Below are 14686 nucleotides of genomic sequence, written 5' to 3'. Positions count from 1 at the left end.
TTAAAATTCCTCCATTCCTCACTGTTGCTATAACAGTTGTCTGCTAGACCATGTTTTTCAATGGTGTTCTCTCCAAAGCCACTCTTTCTGAAGCAGTTGATTATTATTTCCCAAGTGTAATACTTGGGAAAGTATTACACTTGATGTAATACTTCCCCAAGCAATAACAAGATTATGGATAGCATCCAAGACATTCCAATTTGGCTGCAAATTGTTCCCTCTTCTATGTTGCAGATCAAGTACCTTATCAGGAGGGCTCTATATGCTCTGGTGCCTCCGTAGCCAGGTAGGCAGGAGAAGCAGTGCATAGCACATGCTTCTTGATTAGACCAGGGTTTGAGCCCATGACCACCAAATACGAAGGATGCGGAAAGGTCAGGGAATGACCACCGCATATCCCCGGAGCAATATGGCCTTAGTTGCTAATGCTCCTAAAAACCAAATAACAAACAAACTATATGCTCTCTCTTGAGGTTATAAATAATGCCTTGATCCAGTGGTTGCATTAAACTTGTGGTACTGGGGGGTAAAAACAACAGCCGTATATTTGTCAACTTAAAGTGTCTCGGACAGAATGCTGTACAACAGTCTAGAATCATCAAAATGTTCCTTTTTTCTGAAGCCATTCTTCTGTCCAATTTTGACTGAAAATTTATAACCAAGACTGAAAATTTTTGACTGTAAACCAAGCACTTCTATTGGCCTCATAATCACAGGGAAGTTGGTTAACTGCTTTAAAACATCTTGGCTTGGAAAACTTACCAATCACGAGTGGGCGTAGTTTTGTACTGCCATCTGAATTGCAGCATAACAGAACAGTGAGTCTTTGTTTATTTAATTTTCCACCATGACAAGACTCTGCTCAAACAGCAAATTATAAAATAAACCTGTCACATCAAGATTAAAAATATCCTTTGCCTCATATTTTACAAGGATGAACCGTACAGAACACAACCAGGCTGTAGCCTTTTCTTTGTCGACTAATCCAGACTCCCCACAAACATTTTGTGAAACCAAGTTATTACTGTCTTTAAATACTTGGAGCCAGCCACTGCTGCATTTGAAGTCGCTAATCCCTTTTTGCTGAGCTCGATAATTTGCCTTTTCTTGCAAAATTGGACCTGATATTGGCAAATTATATGCATGCATTTGTTGATACCACTTGAAAAGTTTTGTTTCAAGCTCCTCATGTTTTGCACCATGAATTTGTTTCCTGTTTTTCACCGCTGCTCCAGTGTCATGCATTTCAAGTCTTTTTCGGTTTTTCAGTATTGTAGGTAAAGGGATGTTGTATTCCTTTGCAATGTCCGTTTTGCTTCTTTCCCTCCTATCAGACTCTTGTATAATTTTTAGTTTAATTTCCAGACTTAATTCTGTCCATCTACGCTTTGTCACCATAACACTGCTAGATAAGATTTAATATAAACAAATCTGAAATTAATTTAAAGACAAGTTCCAAAAAAGACATCAGCTCAGATAAAATGGCACAAAAAATAGATTGCTGTATACGATAGCAAAAGACTTTTTGAACTAGGGTAACAATTGCAACTGACCTTATTCCCATGGAGAGCGAGGGAGTGCATGTAAACAACTTCGAAAAACTTTTTATTCTTTTGTTAATTTAACAACTCATCCTTCAGAAAGATGTTTTTCTGAGTGCACTTGACGTTGTAGCTACCATAAACTGCTTTTGTTTACACAAAACTAATTTCTAACAAGTCAGTGCCATCCTTCAGGAAGTAGGGAGCCGGGTGACCGGGGGCAATAATTGGATTGCTCTGCCAAGATTTGTAATAAACATATAAAATGACAATATTTATTTCTCATGGGGTGAAAAAGAACTTTGTAATACATATTAATCGAATTTTTGTAATAATCGAATATATTTACATAGAAAAGCCTATCCTTTTGCAGGGGAATGGTATGTGTTTCATATAAATAAGTACTTTGCACCGAGTTTGCATTAACGAGATTTTACTGTAATGTGAAAACCCACAGAATTCCAGCTATTGGAATTCTGTGGGAAATGCAAATGCAAGAAGATTGAGTTTACTACTACCCATTTATAACTGATTACACTAACAGAAAAGCCCAATAAGCCAGAAAGTGCAAATTGTTTTTATTGTTTTATGATATATGAAATGAAATATGCTTTAGAAAAATATCACAAAGGCGATAATGACTAGAGAGTCAACAGCAGAGTTTCACAAAAAGGAATGGAAAAGTTGAAAATTACATCTAACATAATAGCAGGGTTTTCCTAGCACAAAAGCTTAAAATTGGCAATATTGTGAGATGTGATATATGCTACAGAAAGTCTTATATGGGATATAAGATTTTCTGTTACAAATTTTAAAAATAGGAGTACTTACATGAGTTGTACATAACTTGAAGTGAGAGCTAACCTTGTAACCTTTGTCTAGAAAGAATTCTGGAACATCTAAATGGTTCTCCATGGCAATTCTCTTAAGTCCAAGAAGATACCTATCAATTCCATATCCATTAAGGGCCTACAATTTTTGAAAATCTCTCTTATACTGCTGTTAGAGAAAATCTGAACAATTATATTATATGATACTCTATTCTAACATATTTCACAATGTATCAAAGTATAGTACTAAGACAAAATGAAATACAAAGCTATTTAAAGGTATAAGGACTGTTCAAGGAAGGATAATCATAAATTAAAAAAAAAATTATAATAATGAAATCTTATAAATACAGTGTATTCTGCTTATTGTGATCATGGATAATGTTATCATTTGTGTGGTGCTATCACTTTTATGAAGTCTTGTTTAGATATATACTAATACATAGAAAAAATGTTTATTGTAATCAGCATTTTAGTTTTTGTTACCACTTTTTTGTCTTATTGTGGTTTATGCATGTTAGTGATTATGTAACATCCTCATTTGTTCTCGAATTCCAACATTGCATGGCTGATTACTGCCGCTGCTGCTGCTGCTGTTTCACAATTGGTATGGTTGCCAGTGTCATAACTCTATGAAAGAAAGTACTGTATCTGTACTTCTGCCAAATCTGACTGTTTTACAGTAGAGCATTAACCCTTTTCTAATTACTGTCACTCTGTTTTACAATATAGAGGCTTGAAGTGGTGGAACCCATGTTTAGTCTCCAGAGCTAAGTTCCGGTCAACCCCTCCCCATCTCTTTCATCATGCAGTATGATCGATGACTTTTTGAGGTTATGATGAACATCATGGCGAGATCCAATCTTCCTTACATTTCGAGGGTACAGCTCTAAAATGGTGTTCACAGGCTGGCTGCTAGTTAGTACACTGGACCGAACATATTGGTAACTCTCTAGGAGGATTCCGGATTTTTCTGGATATTTAAAGATTCTTAAGGACATTAATGACAGTACGCTGCTGCAACAGGATCTAGAAAAGTTGAGCAGATGGGCTGAGAGGTGGCAAATGAAGTTTAACATTGACAAATGTAAAGTACTACATATGAGAAGTGGTAAAGCAAAGTGTAACATATCAACTCTGTAGTACCACACTGACAGTGGTAGAGAATGAAAAGGACCTGGGGGTAATTGTGCAGGCAGATATGAAGTTTTCTGAGCAGTACAGATGGTCTGCAAGAGTAGCTCATGGTGTCTTGTCAATGATATACAGGAATTTTTCTAGCAGGGATAAGGAGGCAATTATCCCCTTGTATCAGGCAGTGGTCAGGCCACACCTAAAGTACTGTATACAGGTCTGGAGGCCTCATTTTAAGAAGGATGTAGAGCTGTTGGAACAAGTACATAGAATGGCAACAAGATTAGTGAATGGAACAAAGGGTTGCTCTTAAGAAGAAAGGCTTAAATTTTGCAAATTACAGTGTCTGAAGACTAGGCACATTCGAGGTGATCTGATAAAGGTGTATAAAGCCTTGAATGGTTTGAGCATGCTCAATGCTGATGGGATTCTTCCTCTTGCTCAGAATAATCACCTGAGAGGGCATAAATTCAAATTGAGGAAAGACAGATGTAGGATAGACGTGTGGAAGTTTGCCTTTAGCCAGCGGGTAGTTGGTTGGTGGAACAGACTTCCATCCCTTGTTGTGGAAGTTGATAGCCGAAATAAATTTAAGGCTGAGCTGGACAGGTATCTGGAACGAACGGAGGGATGGAATGGGAGCTTTTTTTTTTTTTTTTTTTGGCTGATGCTGCATAAGCTTGCTTTCTTGCATCATATGCCTCTACTAATGCTAATGCTAATAAAGGCCAGCAGTCCAGGTGGCCTGTAAATGATCAAAACACAATGTCACTAACTTCTCATATGCTAAAGAAAGAAAAGGTAGTGCCTACTGATGTTAACTTTCTTTAACATTACTAGATACTAGAATGTGTAGCTGTGCATAAACATACAACAATTAAAACTGGGATTTTGTTTCTGTGTTTAAGATTTTGCAAGAACGTTTATGCCAGAAATGTGTTAATCGTCCTGTGCAATTCACATAAATTTGAGGTGCCTCCATAGTCAGGTGGGCAGGAGCAGCAGTGCGTGGCACACGCTTCTTGATTAGACTGGGGTTCAAGCCCATGACCACCAAATACGCAGGATGCGGAAAGGTCAGGGAATGACCACCACATATCCCTGGAGCAATATGGCCTTAGTTGCTAATGCTCCTAAAAACCAAATAACAACAACAACATAAATTTGATAAATTTTAAGTACTAATCAATGCAGCAAGTCATCAATGCAGACATTATGAGGATATCTGAGACAGAGTGTCACTCAAGATATAAGGGATTCAGAATTTGAATATGGAGAGCACAATTTTTACAGAGGATAGGAGAGGAGCAGTGATTATACTCTTAGTTAAGAAGCACAAAAAATCTAAAGTAGTGCTTCCCGTGAGCATGGGTGTGCAAAGTTGTCAATTTAGTGTGACATAAGCACTGGGAAAACAAAAATGAGGGTTGTCATGTGTTATGAGTCTAATGATTGTAATGAATACAACAAACAGACATACAGAACTGGCTAGTGAAGCAGAATATCTTATAATGAGGGACTTTAACTTTCAAGATATTAGCATTAGCATTAGTAGAGGCATTTGATGCAAGAAAGCAAGCTTATGCAGCATCAGCCAAAAAAAAAAAAAAAAAAACCCACTTCCACTTCACCCCTCTGTTCGTTCAAAATACCTGTCCAGCTGAGCCTTAAACTTATTTAGGCTATCAACCTCCACCACAAGGGATGGAAGTCTGTTCCACCAACCAACCACCCGCTGGCTAAAGGCAAATTTCCGCACGTCTATCCTACATCTGTCTTTCCTCAATTTGAATTTATGCCCTCTCAGGTGATTTTTCTGAGCTAGAGGAAGAATCCCATCAGCATTGAGCATGCTTAAACCATTCAAGGCTTTATACACCTCTATCAGATCACCTCGCTGGTGCCTAGTCTCCAGACACTGTAATTTGCAAAACTTAAGCCTTTCTTCATAAGAGCACCCCTTTGTTCCATTCACTAATCTTGTTGCCCTTCTCTGTACTCGTTCCAGCAGCTCTACATCCTTCTTGAAATGAGGCCTCCAGACCTGTATACAGTACTCTAGGTGTGGCCTGACCATCGCCTTATACAATGGAATAATCACCTCCTTATCCCTGCTGGAAAAATTCCTGTATATCATTGACAATACTCCATGAGCTACTCTTGCAGCCCTTCTGCACTGCTCAGAGAACTTCATACCTGCCTGCACAACCACCCCCAAGTCCCTTTCATTCTCTACCACTGTCAGTGTAGTACCACAGAGTTGATACGTTGCTCTGGGGTTGCTGTTTCCCATGTGTAGTACTTTACATTTATCAATGTTAAACTTCATTTGCCACCTCTCAGCCCATCTGCTCAACCTTTCCAGATCCTGTTGCAGCACCATAGTGTCAGTAGTGTCCTTGACAACCCTGCCAACCTTTGTATCGTCTGCAAACTTGGACATTAAGCCCGATATACCATCATCAATATCATTTATAAATACAGAAAACAATAATGGACCCAACACTGAGCCCTGAGGGACTCCACTAATAACATCAGTCCACGATGAGCAGTGTCCATTGATTACCACTCTCTGTCTTCTCCCCCTCAACCACCCCTTTATCCATAGCAGCAATTTGCCTCCAATGTCACACTGCTCCAATTTGTGTAGCAGTCTTCCATGTGCAACAGTATCAAAAGCCTTTCTAAGATCCAAGTATATAATATCAAAGTTATTCCCTGCATCCAGTTCTTTTGTGACTGCATCATAGTATCCAATCAAGTTGGTCAGGCAAGACTTCCCCTTAACAAAACCATGCTGTGTCTGAGCTATAACTGAAGTCTTGTCTAAATGATCCTGCAGTGCTTCTTTAACCAGTGCCTCCATTAATTTTCCTGGAACAGAAGTTAAGCTCACAGGTCTATAATTACTTGTGTCAGCCTTTGATCCTCCTTTGTGAATTGCGGTCACATTTGCACATTTCCAGTCTATGGGTACCTCCCCTGAGTCCAAGGAAGCTCTCATAATTATGGCTAAGGGTTTGCTTACTTCCTTTGCTGCCTCCTTTAATATAACTGGATAGATCCCATCCACCCCGGGTGCCTTTCTTGTGTTTATCTTCAACAGTTTCTCCTCCACTTTACTCCCAGTTATTTCAAGATTCTGTAGCTTACTGCTAGAGTTGAATACACCTCTGGCATTCCCCTCGCTGAATAACTCCTCATGTGTGAATGTCGATGCAAAATATTCATTTAGTTTGTTAGCTACCTGAGCAGGATCATCAACACTTGACCCATCAATATGTGATGGGTCAAGTGTTGATGATGGGAAAACAAAAATGAGGGTTGTCATGTGTTATGAGTCTAATGATTGTAATGAATACAACAAACAGACATACAGAACTGGCTAGTGAAGCAGAATATCTTATAATGAGGGACTTTAACTTTCAAGATATTGACTGTATTTCTTTCAATAAATCCACAAAAGTCTTGCTACTCGCAGTAGCAAGACTTGTAGATTTATTGGAAGATTGTTTTCTATCAGCAGCAATCTGTCATGCATTATGAATCAGCAGACAAAAGAACCACTATGTGGCAGTGATCATGGTGTATTGATGTGGGATTTACTTAAAGATGTGACTGCTCTTAAGGGAAAAAGAAATAGCTTTTTCTTTCATAATGTTGACTACAATGGTCTCAGAGTTTTAAAATTCTGTGCAGTGGGACAAACTGATGAGGTAACAAACAGAAAATTCTAAATGGGAAGCAGTCAGGAATATAATCATAGAAGCTACTATAAATAGCTAGGCTATTTATACCAACTAAGAGATATAGTTCAAAGCTTAAACCCAAATAGATGTCAGATGAACTGATGAGAGCAGTGGCAGAGAGGAAAAATGAATGGGATGAATATAAATTATCAGGTGATACAGATGCTTACAGTAGATATAAACTAGTCTGTAAACAAGTGCCAAAGGAGGTTAGGCAAGCTAAGGCAGATTATGAAAGTTTCTGGCAAGGAATGCAAAGAAAAGCAGCAAAGAGAGACTTATTTAAACACTAGAAGGAAGGGGATGAATCATTATCTGTGGCTATTATTTACAAGTTCATATCATTAAACACCTAACTTTCAGACTTTGCCAACCTTACAGAGGTGATTACAAAAATTCTCAGGTGGTAGATGACTTTCATCAACCGGTCAAATACCACCACTTTGCTTATTGGAGGCTTGAAGTGGTGAAACCCATGTTTAGTTTCTAGAGCAACGTTTCCGGCATCCCCCTCTCCCCATACTTCTCCTTCAACCCATGCACGGTACTAAGTACTATAGGTTTTGATACCTTTCGTGTTTGGGGTTTTCATAAAAAAAAAAAAAAAAAAAAAAACATTTGTACACGAATACTAATCAACACTACTGCTTCACAGAAGTAACAGTCCTAGCCCACTAAAAATTTGGGTATCTTTAATTTAAAACTATACATTTGTCTTGGAAACAAAAAATGTTTACTTGTGATCACAATCACAATGGAAAAAAACATTGACATAACGTTTATGTTTTCTTTCACACTTGGCTGCTCATTTAATAAAATTCAATACTCACTGTTTTGACATGAGGTTACTAATGAGGCCAACCATTATCTGATGAGGGTCCTGTAAGACCCAAAACAGCTGTAATAGTGGAGCCTTTAGTTTTAAATGAATAACAGCTGATGTTATTTGATTAAAAATGATATTAGTAATTTTAAGTCAGCTCATGTCAACCTAGAATTACTAATATGTCATTTCTAAAGTGTGCAAAAGTCCAAGCCAGTCACTATCACTAACACTATTATTAATGGAATCTTTTGTAACAGCTATTGTACAAATTGGAGCAGAATGGTATTAAGGGTAGGTTGCTACAATGGATAAAAGGATGATTAAGTGGGAGAAGACAGAGGGTGGTAATCAATGGGTGCTGCTCTTCGTGGACTAATGTTATTAGTGGAGTCCCACAGGGTTCAGTGTTGGGTACACTGTTGTTTTGTATATTTATCAATGATATTGATGAAAAGTTGGCAGGGTTGTTAATGACAGTAATGGCAGTGTGCTACTGCAACAGGATCTAGATAATTTGGGCAGATGGGCTAAGAAGTGGCAACTGAAGTTTAACCTTGACAAATGCAAAGTACTGCATATGGGTAGAAGTAACCCCAGAGAAATGTACTAACTGTGTGGTACTACACTTAAGGTGGTAGAAAATGAAAACGCCTTGGGAGTAATTGTGCAGTCAGATATGAAGTTTTCTGAGCAATGCAGACAGGCTGCCAGGGCAGGTCATGGGGTTTTGTCAATGATATATAGGAATTCTGCTAGCAGGGAAAAGGAGGTGATTGTCCCTGTGTATAAGGCAATGGTCACGCCACGCCTTGAGTACTGCATACAGGTCTGAAGGCCTCATTTTAGGAAGGATGTAGATTTCCTTGAGCATGTACAGAGAAGGGCAACAAGATTGTTGAGGGGAATGAAGGGATCCTCTTACAAAGAAAGGCTTAAGTTCTGCAAATTGAAGTGGCTGGTGACTAGGCACCTGCACGGTGATCTGATTGAGGTATATAAAGCCTTGAATGGGTTGAGCACGCTGAATTCTAATGGGATCCTTCCAATTGTTCAGATTACGAACCTAAGGGGGGCATAAATTCAAATTAAGAAAAGACAGATGTAGAATAGATGTGCAGAAATTTGCCTTTAGCCAGCAGGTGGTTAATTGCTGGAACAAACTTCCATCTGTCGTTGTGGAAGTTGATAGGTTAAATAAATTTAAGGAGGAACTGGACAGGCATTTGAAGGGAATGGTGGGATTTTTTTTTTTTTTTTTTGGCTGATGCTGCATAAGCTCATATACTTGCTTACTTGCATCACATGGCACTACTACTGAACAAATTCTCCATGTGCAGAAACGAATATATATCATGAAAAGAAAGCTGTACAGACAGACTGTATCATTTATAAATAGTGTTTGTTTTGTTTATTTATTTTCTAATGTATATTCAGTTATAAATACCCATATGGCAAACTGCATTCTGAATTTATACATGCAATTTGTTATTTATTTAATTTAAAATTTGATATTATTATAATCACATTTTTATAAAACTTTTATTGGCTAACCAGAAAAATTCAAATATCTACTTCTAGCCACACCATACTGCTGAAATTTTATCTATAAAACTCGTGAACATAGCTAATTAAGCTTGTAAACTATTTTCTCAAACAATAAAGATCAAGATCACGAAAATGATATTTTTTAAAGTTCATATATGATTACTGATTAATGAGAATAGATTATTGAGATATATTACAAAATGGATGGACTATGAATGTTTAAACCCTTCTAATTCACACTTTTTATTAGTTCTTGTGAGTTTTACAGCATTCAATGATGTCTATGAATTTCATCCACACTTGTTATGCTTAAAAGAATGGACCTTTCTTTTATATCTTTATATATCTTATGTTTGTTCAACATAAAAAAAATCATTAACTTCTTTTTTTAACATGAATGAACTTGTTTATTCAAGACCAAAAAAATATAAAAAATTTTTCTTTCTTTTAAACCTAATATTTATTAAAATAAGCAAGAAATATGGTGCAAACAACAGACCCAGTCATACTTTAAAAAAACTTATTAAAAATTATTTTTTAATAATTTTTTATTTATAAAAATATTTTTTTATATATCATAAAAAATAAAAAAGTTTTTTTTTTTCAGACTTGGCATATGAAATGATTTTAAATATTATTTTTGCCTATCAGTACTGTTAACAAAGATCATTTTTATAATTAAAATTATCAATCCATCTATTAGTTTTTATCTAAACAAATTTTACTACTGTAATCGAAACTATTATTGTAATGAAATAATCAAAACCATTCCATTCCATCAGTTTAAATTAGATTAAAAACATATGGTAAAATTCTGTTTCAACAAACTTTGCAGGGTACAACAAATCATTTCATTATACCAAAATTGTATTATAATAAATATTGCTGAAAATCATTTCAAGGGAACCATTATTCATTTAAATAAATTCTACAATGCTTTGCTGCACTTTTATAATATGCAGAAGTTCTGATTTATTTTACATAAATATCAGCTATAGAATCAATAATAGATAAAATGACAAAATATATGTACTATAAAAGTAAAATTATTTTGTTCAAACAGTGTTATTTTGAAAGCATATTTATTAGAATACCCATGGCAAATATTTTGCCAAAATTGTTTCAGACAAGAAGTAAAGATTAATATTGAAGTAATTACAAAAACCTCTCCCTTGACTCCCTTCACTGCTAGCTAAGGAGTCCATGGGACAGACTTGACAAAAAATTTAGTCACCTTAAAATGGCTAAAAATGAAATTTGATAACCGTTGTCAACTATGGACACTTCTTGTTGCACTGATCTATGAATCGCTCTTGTCATGCATGCAAGTCTAATTTGATTTTGCTCACCAGTTTCATTAGCTACTCTATTTGCAAATCTTTCTCTATTAAGCTCATATTGGCTATCTGTTTCTTCCTATCTTGCAATCCTTTGCCTGTTTACTTTACTTTCAGGCATTTTCTTCTTATTTCAGCTGCTTTTTCATCGCTCTGCCGAGCTTTATATTGCTTCTTTCATTCTTGAGCTTGTCAGCAACATCTTTGAGAAGCAGTTTCTCCTGGAATTTTCTATTTTCTAAAAGTTAAAAACTAAAATAATGGAAATTTTGAAAATTGGTCGGAAAATTATTTTTTTATTTTCTCAGTTTTACTACTAAACAAAACCTACTGAAAAAGGGATCAGGTAAAAAGCTTGTTTAGGCTTTGAGTTATTCAAATTCAAAGAACATTACAAACAAAAGGACATAAGTAAATTATTATATAGATAAGAAATATCACACATTCAGAAACATACTACAGTAGATACAATGTATATGTCAATTTTGTTTTTAATTGCTTAAACTTTTCTCATCTCCACAATAAGAAGAATTCAACTTTAGTGCAATCAAAAATGTGGGTTCAACTTTCACTAAACTGAATTCAATCAATAATTCTGGCACTTTTATTACCGATCGAGTGAACTGCTTATGTGAAAGTAAGCAAAAAGAGCTTGAAATCATGAAAAAACAAGGTTTGTTTCATTGCTTCCCCCAGTCTACTTCTGTATGTTTTTTTTTTCAATTAACATTACAAAATAAAGGAAAAAAAGCAACTACAGATACTCAAATAAAAAAAAAATTGATTTGTTCAAAAATGTTGAAAATGCAGTAGAGAGTGTAAGTGTAATATTGAATTCTTTTGCTGCATTTTTTAAAACTTTCGTATTTTTTGTCAAGTGAATGCTCCATTTACAACATGGGCTGTACAGTGGCATTCATAATTTATTTATTTTTTTTAAGTTTATTTTGTTGCATTTTAGGCATAAGTGGACTTTGAAAATAATTTGCTGTATTGAATTTTTCATCAAAATGATTTTCTTTAAATAAGACTGAAAAAGCACTAATAATAAGGGAAATCGGCCAGGACCCAGAAATATTTTCATTATACTGAAAATTTTGTTAAAATGGTACCACCTAAATCCTTACGAATTAGAAAACTTATGTAAATTTAAGAAGGGGTTGGATGAAGAGAGGCGATAATTTTTATGGTTAAATAAGTCAGGCTTTCCTGCATCAATTTGCCTTTATTAATTTTATTTCAAATTATACATACATACCTGTGAAATGTATAATTTATGTGCCTTTGTTGCATTATACAGTGCTGTTAACTTCTTTTGTGCTGTTGACGATGGATTCATCATTTCCTTACAAAATTCCACAGATTCTATAGATGTTGATCTTATTGCTTCTGTTCTACCATGGAGAAATCGGCGCAGTGTTGCAGCTTCATAAACTGCTGGCACAAATCCATGAAGCCTTAAAACAAATATAATTCTTTCAAATTAAGTGTGTAAAGAAAACAAGAATTTTATAAGGTTTTAAAATATGCTTTTTAAAACATTTAATTCAATGCATATGAATCACTATTTCAAAATTAAAAATATTCAGAACTTATTTTTGCAACCATTATACTATACAGGCCTATTCCTGTATAGAAGATAACACACAATAAAGTCACACAATTCATGTAGAAGTAGCTATAATAACAATTACATAAACATGATAATTCTAGTACATCTCAATCTCATATGGCCTGTAACTTTTGGGTTTTGCAGAGCACCACAAACACTTACCTTACCATTTTGGACAATTCGATGCTCTTTACAATGTGCTAGGTCTTTTGTATAAACCCATATTTGTTTTAACAGGATGATGTCTCATTCCATATTGTCAGTACTGTTCAAAAGATGGTTCACAGACACAAATGTTGGAATGACCAGTGCAGAGTCCTGATATAAAGCCTATGGAACTTATGGGATGAACCAAGATGAGATTATTAGAGAGTAGATAGTAGGTTTTAAATCATAAATATTTATAAGTATGTATTAGATAACTGTAGACTGGGCATAAGAAAATTGTCTTTAGTCAATGGATAATCATCTATTAGAACAACTTGCAACCTCTCTTTCAGACTCAGAAAGCTTATGTAGATTTAAAAAAGAATTAGATAAATATTTTGAAAAGCAGTTAAAATATAAAACTAGAGGATAAAACCTTTCCTCTGATGATAGCTAATACACAAGAGCTTTGCTTTGCTTCCTTGTATCATTCTGCCATTTTAATAAGACTACTAATTCGTTCATATGAAAATAATCTGATGATATTATTAACAAGAGATTTACAATAAAAAACAAAACATTATGTTACTATTCAAATATCTATCAACTATCAAAACATAATTTTCACTAATTTCTTCATCCTAGTGATTATTAAAATCTTTCATATCTTGATCATATATCATCAGCAAGAATTACCTTTCCAAAATTGATATACTATTTAATTTAAAGAAATGCTGGTCTGCTTGCAAAGGTGGCATTATAATTGTATGCCTTCTTGCTCCTACTTTTCCCTCACATTTTCAAATATTGATTGAAAATAGTTAATTAAATGAAATCCAAAGGTTGCAATACTTATGGTATTAACTCTGCAAAAATATAGCCCCACAATGCCACTTACAATTTACATGACTTGCAGTTTATATTTTTACATGTAACTTTTATGATGAAGTTTAGTTATACAAAATAAAATTAAAATTTAATGCATAAAAAAACTATCCTGGAATGATTTTTTTAAGTAATTTGAAATACTATGCACAGCAGGTGAATTTATTAATACACAGTTAAGTGATTTTTTTAAACCAAAATAAAAAACCAAGCAACACTATCAAGAAATGAAAATGTTTAAAAAAGTATTGAATAATGCATGTCCAATTATAATGCACACATATTTTAACGAATCTGTATTTTAACAAAAAAATGTATGCATTATATTAAAAAAATTAGGGAAACTTTTCACCTGGCCAAATAAAAGTTCAGCCAGGTGAGATGAGTATGATGTGTACAGCTGGCACAGCATTATATGTGGTCAGCATAGGAAGAGAGTAATCTGTTGAACTTTTAATGAGGTATGACTGCTGATACAGGACAAGGAAGTGTGTCAATCTCCAAAACAGTGCATCTAGTGGACTGCTCTTGACCTGCCACTGTGTGTTATACTAGAAGTGGAGGAAAGGGGCAAAATAACCAGCTTGTATAAAACCTGTGATGTGAAACTGATGGTGGATGAATGGAGTGAGAAATGCAGTAGCTCATGCAGAATGACAGGATGGTTAGAGTGGTGCCACTGTAATCAGGGTAAAATGTGAGATGGTCTAGAGTACTTTGATAAACTCTCCACTGGATGGGATATCAAAGGAGAAGGCTGACTCCATATTCTCTCTTGAGTGAACATCACAGATACTTGCATTTCACTTACTAGATTGTAAACACTGTGATTGGAGAGTGAATGGCTGGAAGAAGGTATGGTGTTTGGACAAATCATGTTTCCTTTTGTTTTATGTCAATGAAAGGGTTGTGAGAAGCTGCAACAACGAGAAGCAATGGCAGAAGTGTAGGCTGGTGACAGCACTCTTCTGACCTGGGAAATGTTTTGCTGGGATACTCTAAGCCCCCCCCCACATTAGGTGTGCAAGAGAATTTCATCTCAAAGATTTATTGTATCATTATTGAAAACCGTATACATAT

General features: G+C 35.2%; 1 protein-coding gene across 1 annotated transcript in view; it reads right to left on the bottom strand.

The window, feature by feature from the left end:
* LOC150087758 (carnitine O-acetyltransferase-like) overlaps positions 1-12304 on the bottom strand; it is a 30410-nt gene extending 18106 nt beyond the window's left edge. Inside the window, exons 1-2 of the mRNA XM_090369866.1 lie at positions 12221-12304; positions 2373-2510 (exon numbers count right to left, since the gene is read on the bottom strand). Of these exons, the coding sequence (XP_090225992.1) occupies positions 2373-2510; positions 12221-12304 (222 nt within the window). The remainder of the gene's footprint in view (positions 1-2372; positions 2511-12220) is intronic.
* Positions 12305-14686: the final 2382 nt, after the last annotated feature.

Source organism: Mastigoproctus giganteus, chromosome 3 (assembly GCF_048544385.1).
Source record: "Mastigoproctus giganteus isolate SK-2022 chromosome 3, ASM4854438v1, whole genome shotgun sequence".
In the NCBI taxonomy this organism is placed as follows: Eukaryota; Metazoa; Arthropoda; class Arachnida; order Uropygi; family Thelyphonidae; genus Mastigoproctus; species Mastigoproctus giganteus.
The sequence above is the reverse complement of the archived record's forward strand: the minus strand, read 5'-3'. Positions and strand labels throughout refer to the sequence as shown.